Genomic DNA, 27302 nt, shown 5'->3' on the forward strand with positions numbered 1-27302 from the left:
CAAATATAACTAGACTAAAAGCCATTTCTGAAGACGTTTCTAAGGTTACTCGGTTAAAACTGAGTCATTGCACACTGTTGCATGTCTCATTTGAAATTCAGGATGAAGTCTAAGAATTGCCATTTTTAAAATTTCAAGTTGTTTCATAATCAAATTTGTAGGAAATTAACATAAATAATGCCATCTCCTCAGTTAAGTCTCCGACAGATTATATTTTGGGTCATCTATGTAACTTTTTACTTGATTTTTTTTAAAAAATGGATCTTATCTGAATGTTTTCTCTTTTAAATATCTAAGTCTGGCACTGATACAGTTTGGCTTGTTTAGCACACTGAAACCCAGTAGTATTCATGAACTAGATAGCTCCAGGACAAATTTCTAGTATAATGCAAAAATAATTAAAACAAATGCATCATTTGTGGTTTTAGTAATTACTACAAATACTTATTTTTTTATTGCCAGATATAAAAAAGATTACTTAGTATAACATCATCCCTGTGATGACACATACATGCCAATGCAACTTCACATTAATCACAGTAGGCAAACCATCAATCAGTGCAATGTGACAACTGTTCTCCATTCTTCCTCCTCCTCCTCCTCTCTCTCTCTCTCTCTCAAAAACCCCAAAAAACTTCAACTCATCTTTGGATGTTTTGAACAAGAAACAAAACCACTATTTATTGAACATTAGTTTTTCAAAGTACAGTTGCTTGCTTTCCTTCTCAGTGGGTTTGATTTCTAACACAATGACTGAAAAACTCCTGCAAAAATATAATATACTTAGAGCCCAAATTCCAAACCTATTCTGAGCAAAAATACTTACAGAAGGAAGGAAGAAATTAAGATTACCTCAGTAGTATCTGTAACATCTGATCCTGGCTAACCCTAAAGCATATGTTAATTTTAAGCCTCTGAGTAGTCCATTGGCTTCAGTGAATCCAGTGAAAGTCTAGAAGATTAGTCAGGCACTTAACACTGCTGGCAAATGTGTAACTCTGGGATGGCAGTCAGGCCATGAGGAACGTGCATAAGAATGGCAGTGGAAAATAAGGGGTAGGAGCACACAATAGAAAACCTTTGCAAAAGAATGGATCATGTGAGAGAGCTCCTTTCAAGAACTACTTGAAAGGCATGTCACCACTGTGGAGAAAAAAAAAGAAAAGGTATTTACTAACATACCCTTGCTTACACTGAGTCTTTGAAGTAGCAAAACTTTCTCTCTCCAGGTCTGCCACCTAATACTTACTCAAGTTACACGATTTTCCATTTGTTATAAAATAAAACAACAAGGGGTTTTACATATCTTAAAATCAAATCCCTAAGGGATGAGTGACCCAGTTGATTGTTATGTTTGCTCTGATCAGCCCAGCACTAAGCAAAGTTAGTGCTGCTTTATCAATTTTTACAAACTCAACAGCAAACTCAAATGGTCAATCACTACTTCCCTCCTATAGGAAAATCCACACAATATACACCAGCCATTTCCTAATTAATTCCTAAATGCATGTATCATCTACAGGCTTTTTATTTCACCAAAGCCATAAATCAGTAAATCAGGCAACGCCCTGCAGTAGGCTTTAAAAAGATGCAGGTTATGCAAGATGCAGAAGTCTTACCAAAAGCTTTTATTTAAAAGCAATCCAAGAAAATTAACGTCAGTTCCTTAACTTTCATTCAAAACAAAGTAGAAAATTCTGTTAGGAATGTCTATAGAAGCATTATTGGCCAAGAAGGCCAAAAGAGCCTAAACCCAAGTTTCAACTTGGATCTAGCTCAGGACAAACAGCTTCTGTAGCACTTCAGAGTCATTATGCTGGACCTTAACCCCTAAATAAAAAAGTTTTGGACTAAGCTACCATGACAGACTTGATGCTGCAATGATACAAAGATGCCTTCTTTAAAAAAAACCAAAACCAAACCCCTAACACAATACAAATGTCAATGCTAACAGTCCACAAACAGGAAAAAGTACTTTGCCTGTTAGAAACTTCCCAAAGCAAATACTTCTATCCTAGAATAAAGGTAAGAAAAATCAGGCAAATACTAATAGCTTATAGCCACAGGTATATAAGTTTTAAATCGATTTTTTTTCTCCATTCCCTTGATGCTGACATCAATGATGCTGACATCCATGCCTTTTTAGACTCAAACTCTTGCTATACAACTAAGTTATAAAACTACCTAAAATACAAAGTCTGTGGCAATCCTTAATTTCCACTGTACAAAGGCAGTATTTAATACTTGTGGCCAACAGTGTAATGGACTACAGCAAGAAAAAGTTGTATTAATATAAATGGTAAATAAACCACTTGGTATTCTGAGACTCAGTATTTGCCAACAGGCTTGATACAAGCATCCCGAGATCTTGAATTTCACCTTAATTTAATGATACTGTCACTTTACTCATTCTGAAATTAAAATGTGGTGTTGTATATATATATATAAAGATATAAAGTTCTAAAATTCCTGCCCTTTAAATATGAAAAAAAAAAATCCAGCAAATAGTTCTTACAAGGAGATAGATCAAAACAGTATTTTATTATTAGTTAATTCCATCTGTGTGTTTCGACACACAGGAATTGTATAGGATGCTGACAACAGCTGGAGTGGGGGAGGGGAGGTGGGTGAGAGGAGAAAGGGGGGTGAGGTCCTCACTCCAGTAAGAGACTTGTGTACCTGACTGATAAACTCAGCCTAACTTCTTCATGTATCCTATTTATCTTCAAATCTATTTATGTCACACAAGAGAACATATGAGCATAGCAGCTGTTACTATAGCAATGAAACTGAAAATTTTGAGAACACAAAAAACCCACCCCTGAAGGATGCTCAGTTTAGCAAAGAGATGGTTTAGAGAACAGCGCACCAGTATCTCACTTCTTGGATCTGCTCAAAGTCTGCGTTTACAGAGACATGAAATCAGCTGTAACAGCCTGTTCCCCAAAGAGCACTCGGAGCCAAATCACCGCTACCTCTTAGTCGGCACGACTCGGTACACCGGGAGTTCCTGCTAAGTAACCCCAAACTTGTCAAGTACGCCTGAGCCGCCTGTAAATCCGGGGAAAAGCGATTCCCTGCAAAAGGCTCAGAGGTTCTGATGGCGGCAGAGAAGAGATTCGCCATAGTAACAAACCCCCCACCCGCACCGCGGGTCACAGCGGGGAGCGCGGCGAGCCCCGCACCCCCGGCCGCGCGCACACCTGCCCGGCGCCGGGAGGGCGGCACGGGCCGGGACAACTCAGGTACTTCGCTCAAGCAGCGGCAGGCAGCCTCCCAGCACGGCCCGGGATGAAACCCACCCGCAATTCCCCCAAGTGCCGTTCTCCTGTCAAACGCCCCCCGCTCCCTCCCTCCCGTTCCCGGCCGGCGGCCCTGCCCCCCCGCCTCACGCCGTCCCTCGTCCCTCGCCCCTCGCCGCCCCTCGCCGCCCCCCTCCGCGGGCGCGCCGGCCCCGCGCAGCCCCGGCCTCGCCGCGGACCCGAGGCGCTGCCGGCCGCGGTTTTACCTGCGAGGGAGCCGGGTCTCTGCAGGGTGGCGGTGGCGTACAGCTCCTGGGAGTGCTTGTTGTACTGATCGGCAGCGTGAACAAGCCGCTTGGTAGGCGACAGGGTGGCGTAAGTGCCGATGGTGGAGCTTAACTGGTGGATAGGAGAGGAGGAAATGTTAGACTGGACGGTGGGCGGGGAGGTCACTCGGATGGGGGACGGCGACAGTCCCGCCGAGGAGACGACGATGTTGATGGGCGAGCTGGTGCTGTAGGACTTGGCCAGGCGGCTGGGGGACTGCTTCGGGGAGGAGAGGCGCTGCGCGGTGGCGTAGGCGGCGCCCTCGGCGGCGGAGCCGGCCCGCGGCAGCTTGGTGGGGGAGCCGCCGGGCTGGGCGGGCAGCGGGGAGCTCACCCGCTGCGCCGGCAGCGTGGAGCTGGCGTAGTAGAGCGCGGCGGCGTGCTGGGGCTCGGGCAGGTGGAAGGCGCTGCCGTGGCTGGGCGCGAAGGGCTCCCGCGGCTGCGGGGCGGCGGGCGGCGGCGGCGGCTCCGGGCCGCCCGGGTGGGCGCCGCGGCCCCCCGGGCCCTGCTGCGGGAAGGAAAGGCAGAGGCGTCAGCGGCGGCGGGCGCCCGGCTCCCCCGGCCCTCCGCGGGGCGGTGCGGGCCCGCCGGCCGGAGCAGCCCCCTCGCTGACCTCGAACCAGGCCGGCACCCGGCGCCCGCGGGATTACGGGAGTCGGTAATCTGCTAAAGCATTCCCGGCCTTTCAGGGAAAAAACCAGCCGCCGGCTCGGCCCGAGAGGTGTGGAAACTCCCCCCGACGGCTGAAGCCGGCACCCGGCCGTGGGGCACAGCGCTCCGGGGCGTCGGCTCCGGAATGCGCTCGCCTGCCAACCCCTAAATCAGGCAGGGTTTAGCCCCGGGTCAAATACTTACGTACGTACATACACACAGATAAATACGCCCGCGCCCCTTTATTCTGCATACATTAGAGAAGAGCGGCCGAAGCCTCGGAAAAGCCTTTAATCGAGTAACTTTCCTCGGTTTCCAGCAACCTGTGTCCCTAACGAGGAGAGGCACCGCACCGGGAGCTCCCTGCTCCCCGCGGGCCGCACCTGTGTGAAGGGGCAGAGGGAGGGGAAGCCCGGGCCGGTGCACGCCGAGCCGCCCGCACAGCACGGCACGGCACGGCACAGCGAGCGGCCGCCTCGCACTCAGTTACGCGGCACGAAGGGGGCGGGGGGTACGGGAGGAGCTGCCGGGGCCGGGCGCTTCCCTGGGCCGCATCCAGCGGGGAATCTGCACAGACAAGGAGGGAGAGAGCTCCCTGCGCCGACCCGCTGGCCGCCGGCAAGGGAGCGCTGAGCTCCCTCTAAGACCAGTAATTGAGGGGGGCTGGGATGAGGGAGCGAGAGAAAATCCTCGGGAGATACTGCCTATGAGAAATTTCGGTTCTGTGCCTGAGCCGCTTCTGAAGCCGCAGAGGATGGAGCTTGCCCTTACACACAGGCGGCTCCCCCCCTTTTTTTTTTATCGGGGATCTTAGGCTCAAGAGATCATCTGTGAGTCTGGTAACATTAAAATCCTCTCGTAACTGCACCCCGCAGTGAGGGAGAGTTCAGTGCTCTGTTGGAAGATGTGCTGTTAGATTCAGATACTGTTTTTTTTCTGGTTAGGCAGGGGATTTACTTGAAACCTCAAAAAGTGCTCTGGATCCTCAGAGTTGACAGCATAGTTTGAATCAGTCTGACCGATGCTTTGCCCGAACACATGCACACGCCTCTCAGCTACTGATTTCCTTAGCCAGAAGAAGCTTTAAAATGAGAATGATGAATTTTGTGACTCAATTCAAAGAGGTGTTGTGAATGCCAACAGTAGCATTGTTATACATTGAATAGCAATGTGATTTTCCAGTAGCATCCTACAAAAAAACAAGTGGGCAAAAGCACCATGTTCCTGGTAAGAAATTTGATTTATTTGCACTAGGATACTCAATAAAGGATTTGGTCAGGAACGGAGGACAGCATAACTAATCACAGCAGAAAATAAACAATATTCAAAATGCCAGAAATCTGTACTTCTTCCTATGTACACCCACTGGAAATGTTTGTGGGGTTTTTTTTTACTTTTGGAGCCTGCCCTTCATCTTAAATGCTTTGTGTCTGGAGGAAGAATATGTATTTTCCTAGACAGAGACAAGAAACAAGGCTTTGGAGAAGCTCCTCCTGGAGCTTTGCTCCCAGTTGCTAGTCGCATGGAAGAAGCTACCAGCACTGGCATTGCTCAGGCTTCTTCAGAGAGCACTGCCAGAGCCAAACCTCCCTGGCTGTGCAGCTCACAGAGCAATGACTTTACACATAAATGAAACGTAAACTGTCCCACTCCAGGTGCTCTGTATGGCGAGTGCCAGGTGAGCAAGGGGCTCACAGATGGAAGTAGCTGCTCTCTTTTGAGCTGGACTATTGGGATTGCAGCAGCGAGTGACAAACACCACACCTTCAAGTACAAGTCTTGACATTCTCAAAAATGGTCAGCAAGCTCAAGTTGCTCACTTGAAAGGCTCCTAACAAAAACCAAGAAGGAAAACTGTGGGAACACCAGCAAACTTTTCAAAGCTACTTTCACACTGAGCTACTTACCATATATGCTTTAAAGTGGAAAGAAGGACTAATCTTCAGCTGACTGTCCAATAATGTATTTGACAGGAGTACAGTTTTCATTTTCCAGGTTTAGACTATATGGCAACAACTTTCATTAGACAAAAAAAAAGGTCGATATGATTTAAGACAACATGGGCAGAGCAAATTTTGCACTTAACAAAATGTCATTCAAACTAGCTACATTATCAATTGATATTTGTTAATAAATTTTACTTTTTGGACTGTTAAGTGGCATAATAATAATAATTTTCTAATAAACAGTGCTCCAAAATACAGTCTTTTGCAATGTTACCAGTGCACCAATTACTTCTTCAACACACTGGTAACTTTAACAGTTTGCTGTTGATGCTAAAGGTTTTAGGCAAGTACTGTCATCATGTATACACAATTTCTTTTACTAATCTACTTCTACACTGCTTAATGTGTCAAGGATTTACAGTAATTAATTTCAAGTAAACCAGTATTATCCCATATTCCTAATAAATCTCTATAAAGCTGTGAGCATTCTGCAAGCACTAATTCAAAAAAAACCCAAAAATCCTATTTCCTGATGATTTGTTATAGGGAACAAGGTGTAGTGGTGAGACACAATAATTAAATGCTTAATTAAAAATGCAGTGTATATCACTTCCTAAAAAGCTAAGCATGTGCTCTGTGTGAAGGAGAGAACTTATGGATGAACAGATTGCAATGAAAACACTAGCATGCAGTATTTTCTAGGATGTGACTAATCTCAGACCTGTCTTAAATGCACCGTGAGGTTCTTAGGTTTTTTCAAAGGGCCAAGTGTGCAGTAACATTCTCCACACATCTTTTCAGAGACAAAATGCAGTTTAGTTTTTCATTGTGTTTCTCCCTGTCTCTGGCTTAAGACAGACACAAAGACACATTATTGTTCACCCTGCAATGTGACATACTTTGTATGGAAGAATAAAATACAGTGGTGTTTTTCCCTTATTTTTTCCATTTATCCATTCTTTTTGTCAACCTGATAACAAAACTGTGTTTAAGCTAATAAACTAAGAGCAAATTTGCTTCTCAGTAATTATATTCTCTACCATCATCCTATTTCATAGATGTGAATAAAAATCAAGGACTTTCTTACTACAGCCCTATGAATATCTATTCCAAGACACAGGGGTTTGATTTCCCTGGCATCCCAACAAAAAGTAGCCTTGCTTATTTCGATTCAATATATGGATTCTGGTATATCCTTTTTAGAAACAGGAATGTGTGAAAAAAACATGAGAACATTAACACAGCTATAAAAATATTTTCTTTCCCATTTAATGTTACTAAGAAGATAATTTTCTACTGATTCAAAACAGTATCTTTAGAGCTTCATACAGAAAATTACTGGGGGTATCCAGTTAGGTTATAGGAGACTAGAGAACAGTCTAACTGTTGTTTGCCTGTTCATTCAAGCATTTAATGCCCATAATTCCAGGAAATTAGTTTTTTGGGGGTTGGGTTTTTTTGTGGTTTTTTTGGTCATTTGGTTGTTCTTGTGTGGGGATTCTTTTGTTGTTGTTTGGCTTTTTTGGGGTTTTTTTGTTTTTTTTTTTTTTTGTTTGGTTTTTGTTTGTTTGTTTTTACAATCCAATTGATAACTTAAATTGGAACTTTACCCAAGAAAGAGTAAATAGAAGACTGCAATGTAAGATTTCTGTTCTACAGAGTAGAATCGAGAGGGCCAAATAACTGTGTTGACTTATTTATTCTGCAGAAAATTTTTCATGGATAAGGAATTACAAAATGGCTAGACAGCTTTAAGTGAAACTTTGGGGTCAGCTGCTAATATGAATCAGTGTATTGATTCTTGGAGATTGCTCCCAGAGGTTTGAGTAAGTCTGCATGCCCATCTTAGGTTTGGATGAACTTTAGTTTAGCAGTAAATACCAGTGCCAGTTTTTAGCTCATTTTTCTCTCTGGATCTCTTTGCCTTTATAAATCTCAAATAAGTCACATCTGATGAATACTAACATAGTCATATACAGAGCACCGTTGTCCCTGAGGAGACCCTTTCTCTTGATTTTAGGGAGCATTTTCCAAGTTGAGTAGAAAACCTCCCTCCAGGCCCCTTTGGCTTTTAACTATTGGTGTGTGTTGGTAGCTTTAGGCAGAAAAAATGTTCATCCTGACCAGGGTTTTCTAGAGACATTCCACAGGTGCAGCTCCGTTTCACAGTCTCAGTGATGCTCTGAGCTTTTTCAGAGACTGCTAGACTTGCCAGTCTGTTGAGGGCTCCTTTTCTTCCTGTAAGCCCAAAGAACCTTCCATAAGGCTTCACTCAAGGCATCACTCTGCTGTGGTCCAATGCCTCAATCAACACTCTCACAAAGAGAACAAGAGGGCATGGAAATTGCATAACTTTCTCTAGGCTTGGAATGCACCCTTCAGTCTTTGGCCAGCACCTACAGAAGGGCCTTTCTTCCACAAGACTACTTTAATGTAATTTTTAAGTTCCTGACCTGACTAGAAAGATGCTACCTATGTTCAAATGCTCTTACACAAAAACAGATGCTAGACTACACCTCTGGATCCCTCAAATATGGCCTATTCCATCTCTTTCTCCTGATTTTGTTCCATCGTTCCATTCCAAAATTCCAACACTATTAGGAAAATTTGTCAGCCTACCCGATCCTGCTCTCAAAGGTCATACATATAGATGAAGGTAGGTAATTTTAGTCTTCTACATCCACAAACAGAATGGTGTGAGACCTTCTCAAAGTGTCCAGAGATGGTCCATCTCTGGTTTTAAAGCAGCAGTGAATGCTACAGTCATTACCTACTGCAGAATCAAAGCAGCATTGCAGATTTCCACTGCCATAATCTCTACTAGTGAATTGTTTTCTGAGTGCTGTAATAGGAGTCATCTGTTTTAAGATTTCATCTTGTTTCCTTTATGACAGAAAAATTCTTAGGTTTATATTTGGAATTTGGTTTTAAACACACTGTCATTGGCCATACCTACCAGAAGGGAAATATTTATTTTAGCTTTCGTCTGGGTAGGTTATCACTCAACCTGTTACCTTGTGGCCAGTACACAGATTCTGCTTAAAAACTTAATGCATTCTAGCACTCATTTGCTAGTGAGGTGTGGTGGTCTGACAAACTTGTTTCTAGGGAAAAGGAAACAAGTTAGAACACTAACTGTAAAATGTGTTTTCAAGACTTTTTAATCACCTTTAATTTCCATATACTTTTTTGATTTCAAGGTTTTCCAATTCTGTGCCAGCTTATTCAGTCCAAAAGCATCAGGTGCACAGGATACGGCAACACAGTAGGGATTTACCTGTGTTGCAGCCACAGCCTCTGAAAAGACTTAACATTACCAACAGCTAAACGAGTCCTCATCCAGAACCTAAACTTCCTTTCCTGTCCCCTTGCAAACACATGGCAGAGCATGCAGAAAACTATTTACTACATGCTGTACTTTATACTCCTTTGGTATCTCTGCATCATAGGATGATCATTCTCCAAGTTGCACTAAGCCTGGTTGGACACTGAGTTTGAAAAGCAGTTTTCAGTGGGGAAGCAGAGTAATTCCCTGCTAGAGGAGCAGTTTTTGCTAAGAAATGTGTCCCGGTAGTATTTAGAAGATTAAAGTTTTATGTTCAAAAGTAGGCAAAGCACTGGAAAAACTCTGATCTATACTGAACTCCACCAAATTGACAAAAATGTTAGATTGCACTTTGCAACACTATACAGGAAGTCCCAAGACTAATTAGTTTCTCTTTTTTATACAATTGCATTTTCACAAATTGTTCTTGCTGTCACAGCTGGCCTTGGGACTATTTACATTTTTTTTTTGCAAGCATTTGGACTATCATTCATGTTGAGAGATAGCTATATTCCTTGAACAAATACCAAAGGAAATTATCACAATCTGAGAAGCTTCAGCTCCTGAGGCTTATTTTAATTATAATAGGTATAGCAAAACAATTCTTAGGATTGACTTCTTTTTCCCCCTGTAATTGTGGGATCAGCAATGGTCATATTCAGAATTTTTTAATTTTGACTTTTGAATTTTCCTCTTCCTGTTTACCTCTATTAAAACCCCTTTTACATACTTTTAATGGTATTAATTAATAGTTTATGTGGCAGTTTGTAAGTATTTTCAAAATATATATAAATTCATCTGAAGTTGTCAGGCATCTTTTGCAGTGTCATGGTGTGAAAAATTAAGTTCTCTGAATTATTCTTCTGCAGGAATATCTATCCTACAATGTGTATGAAAAAAAAAAGAACATCTATTTTCTGTCCTCTCATACCAAGAAAAACAAAGGATAGGGAATGTTGCCTTACTAATTACCTTTCTGAAGGAAACCAGTTCTCTCTGAAGTGAGGGTTCATGAGAGCTTCTCAGATCAAAGCAATGTCTGACCAGTGTAATTCCAATGAAAAAAAAATTCCCCCTACATAAATTCATCTTTTTCTATCAATGAGTATAATAGAATTTTTATTAAGAATATATCTATTTCTAACCTTTACAAATCTGCATGATTTTCCTTCCTGCCTTTAAAAAAAAAATTCTTTCTCCTTCCCCTCTCACTTCTACTTTTTGTTTCTGTTGCTCCCATAACCTGCTCCATTTCCATCATCTTATTTTTCCAGCCTCCTTAAAGACTGCATCACAGTCTTTCAGGCTAACCCCCAGGGTAAGATACTTTTCAAAAAGCAGAACTCCACATGATGCTATTTTCCACAAGATGCACCTGGAGAAGATGGCAGCCCATGGCATGGCTGGGTGCACTCTTCATTAGGTAAAAACCTGGCTGGGTGACTGGGCCTAGGGAATGGTGGTGAAAGGTTGGTGTGGCATCAAGGGGATGGCCTGCCACAAGTGGAATTCCCCAGGGATCTCTGTTGTTTGATATCTTCAACAATGACCTGGCCAAGGGGATGGAGTACACCCTCAACCAGTTTGCAGAAATAAACCAAGCTGGCTGGGAGTGTTGATCTGCTGGAGGGTAGGCAGGCTCTGCAGAGGGATCTGGGCAGGCAGGATTGATGGGCCAGGGCCAGCTGCACCAGGTTCAACAAGCTGAAGTGCCACGTCCTGCACTTTGGCCACAACAGCCTCATGCAGCTCCACAACATGGGGGAAGAGTGGCTGGGAAGTTGCCCATGGAAAAGGACATGGGGGCACTGATACAACTGAACATGAGCCATTATAAGCCCAGGTTGCCAAGAAGGCCGATGGCACCCTGGCCTGGAGCAGCAATGGTGTGGCCAGCAGGAGCAGGGCAGTGATCATCATCCTGCACTCAGCACTGCTGAGGCCACACCTCAGATCCTGTGTCCAGCTTTGCACCTCTCAATGCAAGAAAGACATTGAGGTGCTGGAGCATGTCCAGAGAAGGGCAGCAGAGCTGGTGAAGGGTCTGGAGCAGCTGAGGGAGCTGAGGTTGTTTAGCCTGGAGAAAAAGAGGCTCACGGGAGACCTCATTGCTCTCTACACCTGCCAGAAAGGAGACTGTAGCCATGTGGAGGTCAGTCCCTTTTCCCAGGCAACCACCAACAGGAAAAGTGGAAATGGTCTCAAGCTGCACCAGGTGAGGTTCAGGTTGGACATCAGGAAGAATTTTTTTCACTGAAAGGGTTGTCAAGTCACCATCCCTGAGGGTCTGTGGCACTTGGGGACATGATTCACTGATGGCCAGTGCTGGGTTAGTATTTGGACTCTGTTCTTACCTACACAATTTGAAATTTAATTTAACTGTGCTTTATTTCATTTTTCAGTCTTAGGGAATAGAGAGCTTTTCTGAGAAAATTGAGAGAATAGAATACTGTATGTCTCTCAGCATCTCACAAACTGTGCAAATGACTCTAATATTTGAAATCTCTTAGCAATTTTAGGCTTTGAAATTCAAATAACTACTCTCTTCTACAGAATCCTGAACTGCAAAATGTCCTGGTATCACACTGAGATGATCTGCTTTGCTAGGATGGTTAGCATCTAAACAGAGAAAATAACCAGTGCTGATCGACACAACCCAGTTAGACTTTTAGGTACAGAAGCATGAACACATCTTGTCTAAAGTGAAGCTTAACTTTCTCCTGAGAGGCTTTGATGTCACAGTGAAAAGCACAGAAGGTGAGAGGGTTACAGGTCAGAGCCAGGAGAGATGGTTTAGACAGGCAGAGGGATTTACAAAGTTTTCATGTGTATCTGAGACAATCTTTCAAAATGTTTCAAAAGTAAAGGCCACAGTCCTACAATATGTAGTGAAAAAACTGTTTCCTACACTTGAGATGAGGGCATAGCACCATGTGATGCCTGGTATTCCAGGCAGATTTCACATCTGGTGTCAGCCAGGCTTTGTTTGTTTCCTGGCACTTACTGCTTTCAGTAATGTGGCAATACTGGCAGGTCCTAGACTTTAGGATGGACTCATAATCAGCACAGGCACAGAAATTTGCTTTGAAAACTAAATGCTTGAACATGCTGATACCAAAATATATATACGCAAGCAAATAAATTAATCTGGTATGCAGATCTCCTTGTTAATCAGGATTACTTTATCACTATGTAAGTCAACCCACCGGAGATTTACAAAAATCAAGATGGCAACTCCACCCTGCTGCAGGTGTGTTGAACAAGACAGAAAGTAAAGGCAGAAATGCAGGTGTGGGAAGCAGCAAACAGCTCTTTCCTGGGAGCTCCTCCACACAATTTCAGGAGTGAGAGACCACAGTTGCTCAGGACACGTACCTGGCTGTAGCTCTGGATGGCACCTCTGGCCTGACTGCTGCGGGACGGGAGCTGGGCAGAAGCTGTTTCACCCAGGGCGAGGGTCTGGTTGCTGTGGTAGCTGGCTGAATACTGGAAGGATCCTTCAGGTTTGGAATTGAGCTGGAGTGCACTCTGGGAGAGGAGGCTGGGCCCTGTGGGAACAGGATTTGAGAGCAGTCAGAAAGCCTCAGTGAAAGAGCATACCTGTATTATCTGTCAAGTGAGTCTTGAAATTATTATCGGGCTTCAGATTTTCAGAATTTGACTTTTCAGTAATTAAAATACATGCATTACTTTGTTTCCTTACCACTCAGTCATCATGTTCAAACAACAGACCACATTGCTTTCTTTGTAAGAAATGTATCATTTTGACTGGTGAAGAAATTCTATGCCTGAACAAATCCAACCATACTATTTGGTAGAGAACTCCTGCTTTTCAACTCAGAATAGCTGATGAGGATTTTTCCCCCTAAGGATAAGCCTTGTTTATTTCTCTTAATTATATCCAGTCATTCTGCCTGGGAAATGCTAACTTGTCCCTCCCTGAGCCCCCAGCACATTAGATCTATTGATTACTGCCACTGTCCTGTACACAGAGTGATGTAATACTTTGGTGCCTGTAGGGATGGATGGCAGCCTTTAAAATATTAATTGCTCTTCTCATCATGTAGGACACACCCTGATCTCAGTGAACCTTTGATAACTATTTTTCAGCTATCTTATCTTCCCCACCACAGCACTGCATAGCAGGAGAGCCAAGTACAGGCAGCGAGCCTGAACTGGGGCTGCCAGACTGAAGGGCATGTCAGGACCATGAACACTTTCCACAGTTATTTAGTAGTTCTGTGAAACTAAAACATGTCCTAATCTTCATTAGGTTCACCTGAAAGTGATTTAGCTTATCACATGCACATAGCAAATTTCCCAATTTTTCCACACAGGAATCAAGTGCACCTGCAGCAAATTTGAAGATGACACCAAGCTGAGTGGTGCAGTTGCCACACCTGAAGGATGGGATAGCATCCAGAGGGACCTGGACAAGCTTGAGAAGTGGGTGCATGGGAATCTCATGATGTTTAACAAGACCAAGTGCAAGGTGCTGCTCCTGGATCAGGGGTAAATCCTGGTATCAGCCCAGGCTGGAGGATGAACAGATCCAGAGCAGCCCTGCCCAGAAGGACTTTGGGGTGCTGGTGAGGCTGGACATGACCCAGCCATGGGCACTCCCAGCCCAGAGAGCCAAACATGTCCTGGGCTGCATCAAAAGCAGTGTGGGCAGCAGTGAGGGAGGGGATTCTGCCCCTCTGCTCTGCTCTGGTGACATCCCAACTGCAGTGCTGCATCCAGCTCTGGGCATCCCAGCACAGGAAGAACATCTGTTGGAGCAAGTCCAGAGGAGGGCCACTAATTTAGATGGAGCACCTCTCCTATGATGAAAGGCTAAGAGAATTGGGATTGTTCAATCTGGAAAAGTAGAGGGTTTAGGGTGACCTAACTGTGGGCTTCCAACCACCTGAAGGGAACCTACAAGAAAGATGGAGAGAGACTTTTTATAAGGGCATGTAGTGGCAGCACAATGGCTTCACATTGACAGAGTAGCTTTAAATTAGCTGTTAGGAAGAAAATCTTCCCTGTGGTGGTGAGGCAATGGCACAAGTTGTTCAGAGAAGATGTGGATAACTCATCTCTGCAAGGGTTCAAGGCCAGGTGGGATGGAGCCCTGAGCAACCCAGTCTAAATGGAGATGTCCTGATCCACAGCTGTGGGCTTGGAACTAGATGAGCCTAAAGATTCTCTCTGACCCAAGCCATTCTGTCATTCTACACACAGAGAGCTACATTAAAGAATACACACTTAATCCTCTCTCTGTCTTCACTGATACTATTCTCTTTCAGTGTCTGGGCCCAGGAAGTGAAATACAAGAGGAGGAAAAAGGGTTGTACCTTGGCCATGGCACAGGTTACCTTCAACCCAACAGCTGTCATGTGTAGCACGCTCAGTGGCTCCCCAGGGATGACAGGTTCATCCTTTGGTTAGCACTAACAAGCTCGTGAGAGCACAGAAGGTAACACAAGCCTTAAGAGATGTGAAATGATTACAGTGATTTTGCTCCTACAGAACATGTGGTAAGTTCAGTTTTAAACAGACTCACAATGGAAAAATTCCAATGAATTTACCAGAAATAACATCCAGTACATTCCTGATACAAAGGCAGTTTTTATGACCTTTAAATCTTTGCTATGAGGATGTAAAGCTGTTCCAAAATGATTTCCACTTAGAAAACATGCAAACAACCCCACCCCCGAATTACACAGAGAGTATTTTTTCCTCTAGCCCATTTCTCAGAAATGGCAGAACCATTAGAACTGCTATTTTCCAAATCCAACCTGGACTGCTTGTATTATAAACAAATTGTAGTAGGCTATGTAAAGAGGAAGTGCTCCCATCTAAATGCAGACTGGGATTTTGATACTATTTTACACATCAACACAATTTATACTGCAAAATCAATGGCATTCATCAGAACATTTGACATACAGGACAAATTGAGAATGTAAGTTCTGGTCCCTGGATTTTCCTTACAAGTACAGAAGGAGGTAGAGCCCTGTGTATGGTGTGAGGCCAGTAAAAATGTATCACATCCACAGGAGAGCTGAATTTAATCCTCTATGGGTAAGGCTTGTAAATCCAGCCTTTGGTATTTTCCATTCCCTGGCTCTGCAAATAGGGTTTATTTAGCGCTTTCCATTTAAATGGTTTTGTTGCAAAATTTCTTCTTTATTAAAGAAATACTTTCACTTTTTTTTTTTTTTTTATTTTAAGACCATAAAGAAAATACATGCTTAGTTCTAAAAAGATCTGTAGGGTTTATTTCAATCTCGTGGATTTTGAATTTTCACGGATAATTTTTCTGTGATCAAGTGATGAACAAGATCAAGTTCAGAAATTTCACAAAGCCATAAGTTTCCCATGAGAAGCAAAAGTTGCAAGAAGAAAGAATTTTTTGTGCATGAAAGTGTTTGTACTCATTCTGAAAGTAATTATGCTGTGACATTTCTAAAGCTTAAATAATGATTAAACTATCACATGCTATGAATGCAATATGTTTAAATTTTCATTGCATCTGGCTTTCAAGTGCTGCTTTCATATTACTGTGGCTCACTAGGGGATTTACATTGCCAGCTAGAAACACATACATGGGTTCCCTGCACCATTTAGTTTAAACACTTCCATGCATTTAAAGAAACTTATCCAACCTCTTAAAAAAAGAATGTTAAAAGTTTGGCACACATAGTTTGAAGTTCACTAAAATACTGGTTTTATTTAGCAGTTTTTATTTTTTACCTTAACAAGCAGTAATAAACAATTAAAATGAACATACATTTCAATAATTACAAAGTAATTTCAGAGAGACAGATATATATTTTAAATAAGCCTAGAATTTTAAAGAAGCCCAAGCAAGTGTAGAATAGAGTAGTGGTTGCTCACCTGTAAATAGCAAAGCCCTAAATCAAGCATACAAACTAGAAGATACATTTGAGATCAATTGAAATGACCATAAGAAAACACGAGTTTGTTTTTTAGGGACTACAAGCAGTCCTCCCTTGTCTGATAGGGAAAAGATGGATTGCTTTTCTCATTAATATTCTTGAGATTTCAATCTGAAGGTAAAACCAAACCTTCTGAAGAGCCTGCAGTTCACTCAGAAGAGAAGTTTGTTTTGTGTCCTGTACACTGATGGCTCTTGACAACAATCTATCATTTCTTCCAGGCTAGAACTTAAACTCTGTTCATCCAACTGTTTTTCATTTGCTTTCAGAAGAGTTAAGGCAGCTGGAAATTCTCAATTTTCAGCTATGCACTGGAAATCACTAGTTAACTGCTAGCACAATTCAGTCTTACTGGTTCCCTTAATGAGACATAATTACTGCAATTGTTCCATTTAAAACAAACACTTTGGGCTTCATAAGATTTGGTGTAGCAGATATCAATGACCTGTAGTATTGCTTTAAAATTTTGTACTGTTTGGTTTCCATTTGAGTCAATGGGGAAGACATACATACCTGTCCTCCCTTATGCTTTCACCACCACATTAAAAAAAAATCCTTGTGAAAGAATATTGATGTTGGATTATTCAGGGTTGATAGTACCAATTTTTCACTGATTCAGTTTGTGCCACTCTCCTCCTTTATTGAAATGGTAGAGGTAAGAATGAAAATTCAGGAAACTGAGTCAGAGCCATCATACTGCAAGAGACACCTCTGTGGACTCACTTTGAATGATGGAGCAGGGTAGAGCAATCAACTCTTTACCTTGTCTCCAGTTTGGAGGACAGATACTGCAGACAATACCTTCCTCTTCCTCTTATCCTTGAGCAGAGCAGTGTGCAAGCCTCCCTAGGTTGCTCCCCTTGGCCTCTGTAACCCAGCTCAGAAAGGAGCTGGAAGGAGAGGGAGAGGGTGGTGTCTTGCTTGGGACACAAAGTGCACTAGAGTGGGGGAAAGCTGCTGGAGCACAGAGAAGACCAGGCAAGAAGAGAACAGATGTAGCTGGAGGATATGCTTACATCAGGGAGCCAACCCACAAAGAAACTTCAGAGGTGATGGACAGCAGAGGACTTTTCGAGGATCAGAGAAGGGAAACTGGAATTTCTTCTGTGGTTTAGAAGTCCAGGTGCTGGCAGGCACTGACAGGGTTAGAGGAAAATGACTCTCCCATTCAGGCAGTGAGGAGAGGGGGCTTTGTGTGAAGCCCTTTCCCTTAGTTTACATTACCCACCCCTCTTGCTGCCAGTTATGCTGGTTATTACAAGGCTATTATTTTTTGTATTTCAAAACTTACTAGTTCCAGAGATGTGGAGGACCTGAGTGTACCTTGCACACCTCAAGCCACATGGACAAGAGGAGCAGAGGCAGTGCCCTCTTACTAAAGAGAGCAGCACTGAAGCCCATATTTGCCATCTTCCTGCCACACTGCATTTGCCAAAGCAGTCTGAGACTGCACTGACCAGCCCGGTTCTGGGCACTGAAAACTCTGCATTGGCCATCAGTGTAACCTGGTGAGCTCCAGGCTCCAGACAAACCACAGCAGAGGGAACTTCCACAGCATCTGCCTGCTGCTGCCACGGGGAACTGGGGGAAGCAGGAGGCCGGGGCTGTAGGATGAGGCCCATGGTGCAGCTGGGGCTGAGTGTGCCCCCTGGCCTGGGAGGGACAGGGATCTGCACTGGCAGGATTCCTGCAGGGGCCACTGCTTTTCCTTCTGAAAACACCATGCACAATGCTGCAATAAGGTGCAGTGTAGCTATTTAAAAACCAAACTAAGGAAGTGAGTGGTCTTAAATGATGAGACTATTATTAATTCAAGGACCTCACAGTAGGAGTTGATTACGGGAAGTAAGTGATGCAAAGAATTCAGGCTACTATAATAATTCATGACGGGGTCAAAAGTGAACAAAAAAAATGAAATTATGAAAACATTTGTCTTTTTAATTTTCAAGAGCAATATTTTCTTTGAAAATAAAATATCTTGCCTGTCATTTCTGCTCTCTTCAGGTCATGTCCTCTTCCTTCTTACATCATTCAGGGTAAAAAAACCAAAAATCAAACCAAGGAAACAAAATCACAACCTAAAAATTTAATTTTTAATTTATGTTTTAAATAAATTATTCTTGAATGGAAAGTGTTTGCAAGCAAAACTATTTTAAAAAGCAGAAAAACAAAATACTAAGAAACTTCCCAGTACCTGCTTATACTGTTCCAGCTAAAAAAAAAAACCAAATCAAATCAAAGCCAATGAAGACCAAAGTGCATCAACACACTGACTTTTGATTCAATGAAAAGTCATTAATGCTGACTGAAGCTTCATTGAGAGATTACAAAAAATAGGCATCAGCACCAACAGTTGTTGAAAAGACAGGAATCTTGTTTGGGAGTCAGAGCTGGTGAGTCATTAAATGTTTTCTTCCCTTTAACCGTAGGGTAAGAACTTGTCTAGTGACCACACAAGTATCAGAGCTCACCTGAATCATAGCCCATGGTGGTTATAAGCAGAAGAATATCTCATATAAGAAAGCCAGTAGGAACTTGGGCTCCAAGGAGCTTACCAGTCTCAGAAGATAAGCAATTTTCTAAGTGCTGAGAGATTAATTCAGTACACTGACACTGATTTGAGACGGGGGGCAATGAAGCTCATCCTATTAAATTTGTAATATTTCTAATACTACCAGATCACGAGTGAGATTTTAAAAACAAACACATTATGGAATCATAGAATTGTTAAAGTTGAAAAAGACTCCAGGATCATAGAATCCAACCTTTGACTGAACACCACTTTATCAACTAAACCACAGCACTAAATGCAACTTCCAGTCGTTTCTTGAACACTTCCAGGGATCGTGACTCCATCACCTCCCTGGGAAGCTTCTTCCAATGCTTAATCACTCCTTCAGTGAAAAAAATTCTTCCTAATGTCCAACCTGAACCTCACCTGGTGCAGCTTGAGACCATTTCCTCTTGTCCTGTTGGTGGTTGCCTGGGAAAAGGGACTGACCTCCACATGGCTACAGTCTCCTTTCTGGCAGTTGTAGAGAGCAATGAGGTCTCCCGTGAGCCTCTTTTTCTCCAGGCTAAACAACCTCAGCTCCCTCAGCTGCTCCAGACCCTTCACCAGCTCTGCTGCCCTTCTCTGGACATGCTCCAGCACCTCAATGTCTTTCTTGCATTGCGAGGTGCAAAGCTGGACACAGGATCTGAGGTGTGGCCTCAGCAGTGCTGAGTGCAGGATGATGATCACTGCCCTGCTCCTGCTGGCCACACCATTGCTGCTCCAGGCCAGGGTGCCATTGGCCTTCTTGGCAACCTGGGCTTATAATGGCTCATGTTCAGTTGTATCAGTGCCCCCATGTCCTTTTCCATGGGCAACTTCCCAGCCACTCTTCCCCCATGTTGTGGAGCTGCATGAGGCTGTTGTGGCCAAAGTGCAGGACGTGGCACTTCAGCTTGTTGAACCTGGTGCAGCTGGCCCTGGCCCATCAATCCTGCCTGCCCAGATCCCTCTGCAGAGCCTGCCTACCCTCCAGCAGATCAACACTCCTGCCCAACTTGTTGTCAACCATGAACTTGCTCAGGGTGCACTCCATCCGCTTGTCCAGCTTGTTGATAAAGATATTAAATAGGACTGGCTCCAATCCTGGCCACAACTGACTGGCCACCAAGTGGATGCAGCAACATTCACCACCATTCTTAGGGTCTGGCCGTCATTCCAGTTTTTAACCCAAGTCCAAGCCATAGGCTGCCAGTTTTCCCAGGAGAATGCTGTGGGCAAAAGCTTTTCTGAAGTCCAGGTAGATTAAATCCACAGTCTTTCACTCATAATCAAAGAAGGTCACCTGTTCATAGAAGGAGATCAGGTTGGTGAACAGGACTTGCCTTTCCTAAATCTGATCCTGACAGGGCCTGATACCCTGCTTGTCCAATATGTGCTGTGTGATCACACTCAGGATAATCTGTTCCATAATCTTCCCCAGCACCAAGGTTGGGCTGACAGCCCTGTAGTTCCTCCTTCCAACACTTCTTGCAGACAGGCATCACATCTGCCAGCCTCCTGTTGTCTGGGTCCTCCCTGGTCAACCATCATGGTAACTGATGGTAAATGATGGAGAGCGACTTGGTGAGCTCTGCCAACTCCCTCAGCACCCTCTGGTGAATCCCATTCTGCCCCATACAGACTTGTGAGTGTCTCAGTGGCACAACAGGTCACTCACAACTTCCCTTGCATTGCAGAAGTCTGTTCTGCTCTCCATGCCTGTCTACCAGCTCAGGGGTCTGGTTGTTCTGAGGGTAACTAGTCTTTCTGATAAAGACTCAGGCAAAGAAGACATTAAATACCTCAGCCTTGTTCCCCCTCCTGCCCAAATCCAATAATAGCATTGGCAATGTTCCCCCTCCTGCCCAAATCCAATAATGGATGGAGATTTTCCTGGGCCCTCCTTTTGTTGTTAATGTATTTGTATAAATACATTTTATTATCTTTCACAGCAGTTAACAGATTGAGTTCTAGTGAGCTTTTGCCTTTCTCATTTTCTCTCTGCATGACCAAATGACATCTTTGTAGCCTTCCTGAGTTGCCTACCCCTTCTTCCAAAAGTAATAAACTCTTCTTTTCCACCTAAGTTCCAGCAAAAGCTCCTCTTCAGCCAGGCTGGTCTTCTTCCTCATCAGCTCATCTTATGGCATGTAAGGATGGCCTACTCCTGTACCATTAAGATTTCCTTCCCAAAGTGTGTCCAGCATAGCAGGACCCCTTTTTTGTAAGGACAGTTTCCCAAGGGAAAGTCTGATAAGATTTAAGTACAATCAGTACTTGTGATACATATTTAAACTACAGGAGAGCAAGCTAAGGTTGCAGGGGTGTGGATTTAACTCTATTACACACTGAAAGATCTTTACAGTTTTTCTGTCACATTGTAGCACCATTACTGTGTCACAAAGCTAAAGACTCAGATAAATGTGAGTTTCTTGTAAAGGAGGAACTCCCAAAAAGAAACAACAGAAATTGCTCTCTTGGGGATACCAATGATAATCTATCCCTAGTGTCTGCCTGTCAAACATCTGAAAAGTTGCTCCCATTTCCTAATCCTTAGACCACAGTATCTTAGGGAATACTTCAAACATTTTAGCTTCACAGTATCTAACAATTCAAGATATAGCAACAGTATGGTCGATCTCCAAAACAAACAAACAAAACAAATAAAAAGGCTGATTTATGAAACAGGATTAATATATTACACCACAGAGTAGAATTTAGGGCGCAACAAGTATTAAATAATACATTATCTGGTAGTTTTTCCATTATGAAATAAATATCAGATAATGACAAGTTACATACAGCGCTATATTATTGCAAAATAATGGTATGATTAATTCAGTATTCCAAATCTGTACAATAATTACCTCTGAATTGGCTAAAATAATTACAGTACAAGCAACAGAAACATCTACCTAGTCACCCTCTGTGAGGTAATTGCATGTTTGTTACCTGAGTTTTTCATATGAAGTTACAAACAAAAATAGCAGGCAAGTGAAAGGAGAAGGGTTTTTTCTTCTTGAGATTAAAAGTCTGTGGGCTTCCTGTTTGCTTCTCCAAGTAAGTGGTAAAATGCAGCACTACTATTGTGCTATACATCTCCATTTGGTCAGTCATCTATTACGATGCCAGTTCTAATTGACAAAGGAAATAGACCAAAACGTGCTTGAACGACCATTTAATTAGCTCCCATACCAATTATAAACAACACTTCACTCACCTTCGATCAACTGACAAAAGTAGTAATGATAAATTATAGAGTAAGTGTAAATAAAGTGTTTTTAATTAGTGCAATTAATCACTTCACACATTCTTCAACCTGCTTTGCTCATTTGGACAACAGTTGAAAGAAAAACACCGGCAAAACTCCTTTAATGTCCTTTAAACATTCATTTACAGAGTTAATAGGTTGAGGTGCCTCACATCCCATTGAGAGGAGTCACCTCCCAACTGTTAGTATATGTCTAATTAAGGATCTCAAGTACCAAAAAGTCATCACTTACTTGTTTCTTCTGCCTCCCAGGTCATTTAATTTGAGTGCAAAAGATCGATTCCTACCCTACAACCTACTTTTTCGTTAGTTCATTAAAGTGTCTGCACTCCAACGAAGCAGTTGCCAACCCCTCCTAAAGCTGAGTTTTATTTGTTGCCCAGTTTTTCAAAAGAATGGATAATTTAAAAAGATCAGCATAACAAGAGAGAGTTTCTGATGGTAACCTGCTGGTGTCCTTCCACAGTATCTGCTATTGGAGAAGAGGTGATGATAGTTAATGACAAAGTGGACAGACTATTCCTGGTGATACTAAATTCTTTGGCATCTCACTAGTACATGCTGGTTTCTAAGTCCTGCTCCCAGAATTAAACAGCTCCATCTAGAATGAGGAGTGAACTTTCCTTCCAAATCAGAAGGTTAAAGAACACTTATCTGTCTGTTTTAACCCCCTCCGTTGCCCTGTGTCCTATTTTGAGATCATCTGAAACATTCTTTGAAGAAACTCTCTATTGCCAAGATGATTTAGGATGGTTTTGGAAGTGGAGGAATTGAGTGAGCAGAAGGGAGGCCCTGCAGTACCACAGAGGGTGGCAAAACACAGTGACAATGCTATATAGGTACACACCTTCTCCACTTTCTAGTCTCCAGGGAAGCTGAGAGAAATGCAGAGGCACGGGGCAATAAGGAAAGTCTTTGGGAACTAGATGACACAACTTTGCGGCAATCATAAAAATAAGACATTTTCTTGAAAAGGGAGAGATTTAACCAAAGCAAAACTTAAGATCTGCAGTTGGAAACACAACTTGTCAAACAGATTCTGTAGGAAAAGAAGGGTTTTCAAGGCACCGAAAACCCTGTTAGTCTGACCTCAAATAGGAAATAACAAGCAGCTCTCCTATACCAACAGTAATAATAAGCATGGCACCTGTTCTCCCTCCAAATCTTAGACTAGAACTAGAATAGGTCAAGGAAAACATTTCAACATCCACGTCCTAGGAGATATTAAATATTAAATATATCAGTAGCTTTATATTACTAGAAAAAATGCTAAGGCTGCACAACAGCAAAGGAATTCCATACCCTAGAAATGAAGAAAGTTGAAGGGCAAAAAAGGGCAGGGGGAAGGTAAGAGGGGGAACACCATCTGCATACTTAAAACGAAGAAATAAATGGTAATACTTTAAATGCTTAATCACAAGCAGCTCCCTTGTTATGAACCAAACACATCTCTTTAGATGAGAGGCAGCAAATCTTAAATGGCTACACTGAAAACAAACCTGTTTTACAAAAAAGGAAAGTAATTTATATGCACTGCCATGCTCTACCAGCATTAAGAGGGCTGTGTTCTACCTACAAATACAGAAAAGGTCTTTAGTACTGCAATAGAATGTATTCTTAGGTAGTGGAAAATAGGATTTTGTGGAATGCATTCACAAGAGTAGAAAAAGTTCATTTTTAACCAAGAATTCTATAACTGATACATATATATATATGGAGAAATGATGCAAAAAACTAGGCTGATACCGTTATATAAGTGAACAATACAAGGATATTCCTTCTAACTCTCCTTCTGACCTAATTACTATTGGAAAGAAAGATGAAAAACACTTCACTTCATCAGTAATTGAACTGTAAATAAAAACTAGTTTCATTAGATGCTGATTACCTTATGCTTTTTGCACAAGGTAAAACTTCTGCCAATACTGTAAGAAGAAAACAGGCATCTTCTAGGATTTGAAATAATAAATCTCTACTCCAAGGGATAGCAAAGCACCATAAATGTCCACAAGAAGTAGTAGAAAAGTATAAGACTTGAAGGGCATAGGAAAAAAAAAAAGTTTTCATTCCATCCCTACAGTAAATATTTCTTTTTTGATTCTTGGAAGATTTTTTTTTTTAACCTCATAGAGTAAGGTAACATAGCAAAGCCTAAGTAATCCTTACACGACAGGGTAACTTCAGATAGTATGTATTTTGCTTTTTATACCATATCATGCGTAGCATTACTCCAGATGTTTGTATGAAATGCAAAACCAGCCAGATCTTCTTTCATAAGCAATACTGGGTAATGTTTGACAGCAGGAAAAATCTGGAGTTCCATTACTAATGAGAGAAATTCCTGAGGATGCTGCAGACCAGGACTGAAATACATGCACTGAGCAAGAATAGATCTATACATATTTAAGCTCAGAATATAGAAGCTGGCCTCATCTTTGTTTTTCTTCTGTTTTTTTATTTTGGTTTTTTAACAGAAAATCTATCCTCAACTGAGTTTAAAACCAAGGATAATCGTACTAATGTTTTTAATTGACCCCATGATTAAACCAATTCTTTTGGTAGAAAATTAATCATACTTTATGAAATTATTTGCTAAACCCTGCAGATATCGAAATCAGACAGCCTCTGAACAAGATAATTAATCATTGGCCATTAGGACAATGAGCTTTATTGGAGCAATAGATAGACACAATACATGAACAAGATGGGCAGCAAGGATGATAACTCAGTTACATTTCTGCATTACAGAAGACACAAAGAGGAAAAATAATATCCTCAAGCCTTTCTGATGCTGCATCTGTGACACTGTGCAACACTAGGAGTGGTAGAACACTTCAGTGTAACAGAAGCACGCTCTCTATTAAAATATCACTGTGGAACCACAGGAGAACACTACCTGAGAGGGACTCCTTCATGGGATTAGATACATTTGTGAAAGTGACCAGAAGAAGAAACTCGTGTACAGAAAGAGGCACTGCATGTCGCAACACAGACAGGAAACTCCAACTCACAAGGAACTGCCACCTTTCCATTTGAAAAACATTGGGTTTTGGCATTAAAAACTGCCATTTTTTAATTTGTGTTTTCATTATCAGTGTCCCATTTTTAAAGGAATAACTATATTTAAAATGGTGTGTGGCCTTTGTTTACAGGAAAAAAAAAGGGCTGACTACGTTAAGAACATATTTTGCATTATTAAATCCTAATTTTTTCTACCTGTGAAAACCAGCTGCGAGCATCAAGTGTTTCTAGTCACCCTCTGTGCCTAGCACAGCCTAAAATTGCTATCAATAGTACTTAACTAATGTGTTCCCTTTTTATAACTAGGAAATACAATCAGATGTTTATAGACATCCCACAAACATGATGCACATGGAAGCTGAATGCATTATCTGAAAAGAAAACAAACAGACAAATCTCCTCTGATAGACCTAAATTAGACTGCTGGGAAAAAAAAAAAGTGCCCAACAGCTTCTGATTATAAAAGCCTATAAAACCCCTCACAGATATGTGGATCTAATACAAAAAATATCAGCAGATCTATTACACTATTATGTTGTTCTATGAACTTAACTACTAGCACAAAACAGGTTTCCTCTTCTTGTGCAAAGCAGAACTCAATTTTTTTCCAGACCTTTGACAGGCTTAAATCCTGAATCTTTTCTGTCCACAAAAGAAAATGACTATTTGGTCTCTGAGGTGAGGCAGTTCAGAATGTGTTTAGCTCTGCTGCAGAAGTCAATTAAAAAGTAAGTCAAAAAGGTCAAAATTTTATTACGATCTTTTTCATCTGCCAAAACCTCCTCTGCCATAAACCAGAAAGTATACCCTTCTGCTTTCTTTCTCTGTGTCCACACAAATGTGCACCATTCCCTGCTCTCACATTGTCCTGAGAAAATGCATTTCTCCATTTGTAAGGCCAGAATGGAAAAAATGGAAGCAGCTCCCTAATCTGCGTTACCACAGTAGTCACAAAAATCCTACTTGATTGAGAGCTGTGTAAACTGCATGTAGCACAACAGAAATCAAACCCAAATCCATACCTGCCAAAATTTTATCTTCCACATACATCATTTTACATAGGCTAACAAGCCAACTACCTCTTTTTTCAGGGCTGCCTCTCCACAATGCTTATGTTCCCAAGCTGGCATCGGCAGATCCCAGAATTATGCGGCTCTTGGCACTCGTGACTGAGCCGAGCGTGCAGGCACTGGCACCGCCACTGAGGCAGGAGCAGGGTGAGTGGCTGATCAGTCTGCTGTGGGATGTGGGTGCATTTGTTTCCTGGCCCGTACCACAGGCACAATATTTACTGATGTACTTTTGCGCTCTGGCTTCGCATGCCAAAAGCCTTTCTTTGTTCTGCTCCTACAGATGCTACTATAAGTCACTGTCATTTCCTAACGAGCTTCAGTAGCTGCTTCCTGCAGTGGATGAGGAAACACCTGGTTGCCTGTAAAGGATTTGTGTTTGACACAGACTAAGCATTACAAACCGATCATTACCTCCTATCCATCTTTGACATTGCCACTAATTGTTCCTGCTGTCCTGGTCTTGACTCTCATCTTTCCATTTTCCCCCTCCACGTATGTTTTACCTGCTGTTACTGCTTTATTTTTTTTTTTTTATTCTCTACTACAGTACTAAAGCTAGATTGTGAGGGGTTCTTTTCCTTAAGCATAGACTTTAAGTCAGTTGCACAGCATTAAATGACACCAGATACCAAAATCAGATTCGTCACAGGACAAGTTCAGAGAAATGAAGTAATATTGTGGTATCAGTATGGAATTTATATATAAACACATGTTTTATCTTGCAGATATAAGTAAACATCAAGAAAATCCATGTTACAGGTCACAGCACATTGAAACAAAAATTCAGCCTGTATGCTGCTGTGCAGAAATTGAGGGAAATTAGAAATTCATTAGTTGCAATGTTCTCGTAGTGCTACCTCTGACACAGCAATACACAATCTGAGTTTGCTTCTACTTAATGGGAAAGCATGTGAAAAGTCAGGATAGCAAGGTCACTTATATGCAGAAAATGTCTGTGGGATTT

At 42.3% G+C, this 27302-nt stretch overlaps 1 protein-coding gene across 5 annotated transcripts in view; it reads right to left on the reverse strand.

Moving 5' to 3' along the window:
* The window catches only part of CTNND2 (catenin delta 2), a 639750-nt gene that overhangs the window by 265477 nt on the left and 346971 nt on the right, over positions 1 to 27302 (reverse strand). For 4 of the 5 annotated variants that reach the window (XM_054284533.1, XM_054284531.1, XM_054284532.1 and 1 more), the window contains 2 exons: positions 12866 to 13038; positions 3509 to 4076 (listed from right to left, as the gene is read on the reverse strand). In XM_054284533.1, coding sequence (XP_054140508.1) covers positions 3509 to 4076; positions 12866 to 13038 — 741 coding nt within the window. The remainder of the gene's footprint in view (positions 1 to 3508; positions 4077 to 12865; positions 13039 to 27302) is intronic. The other variant, XM_054284535.1, reaches the window with a different exon arrangement.

Source organism: Melozone crissalis, unplaced genomic scaffold (genome assembly GCF_028551555.1).
Source record: "Melozone crissalis strain CALT ecotype California unplaced genomic scaffold, PUWL_Pcris_2 ptg000042l_1, whole genome shotgun sequence".
NCBI classification, from domain to species: Eukaryota; Metazoa; Chordata; class Aves; order Passeriformes; family Passerellidae; genus Melozone; species Melozone crissalis.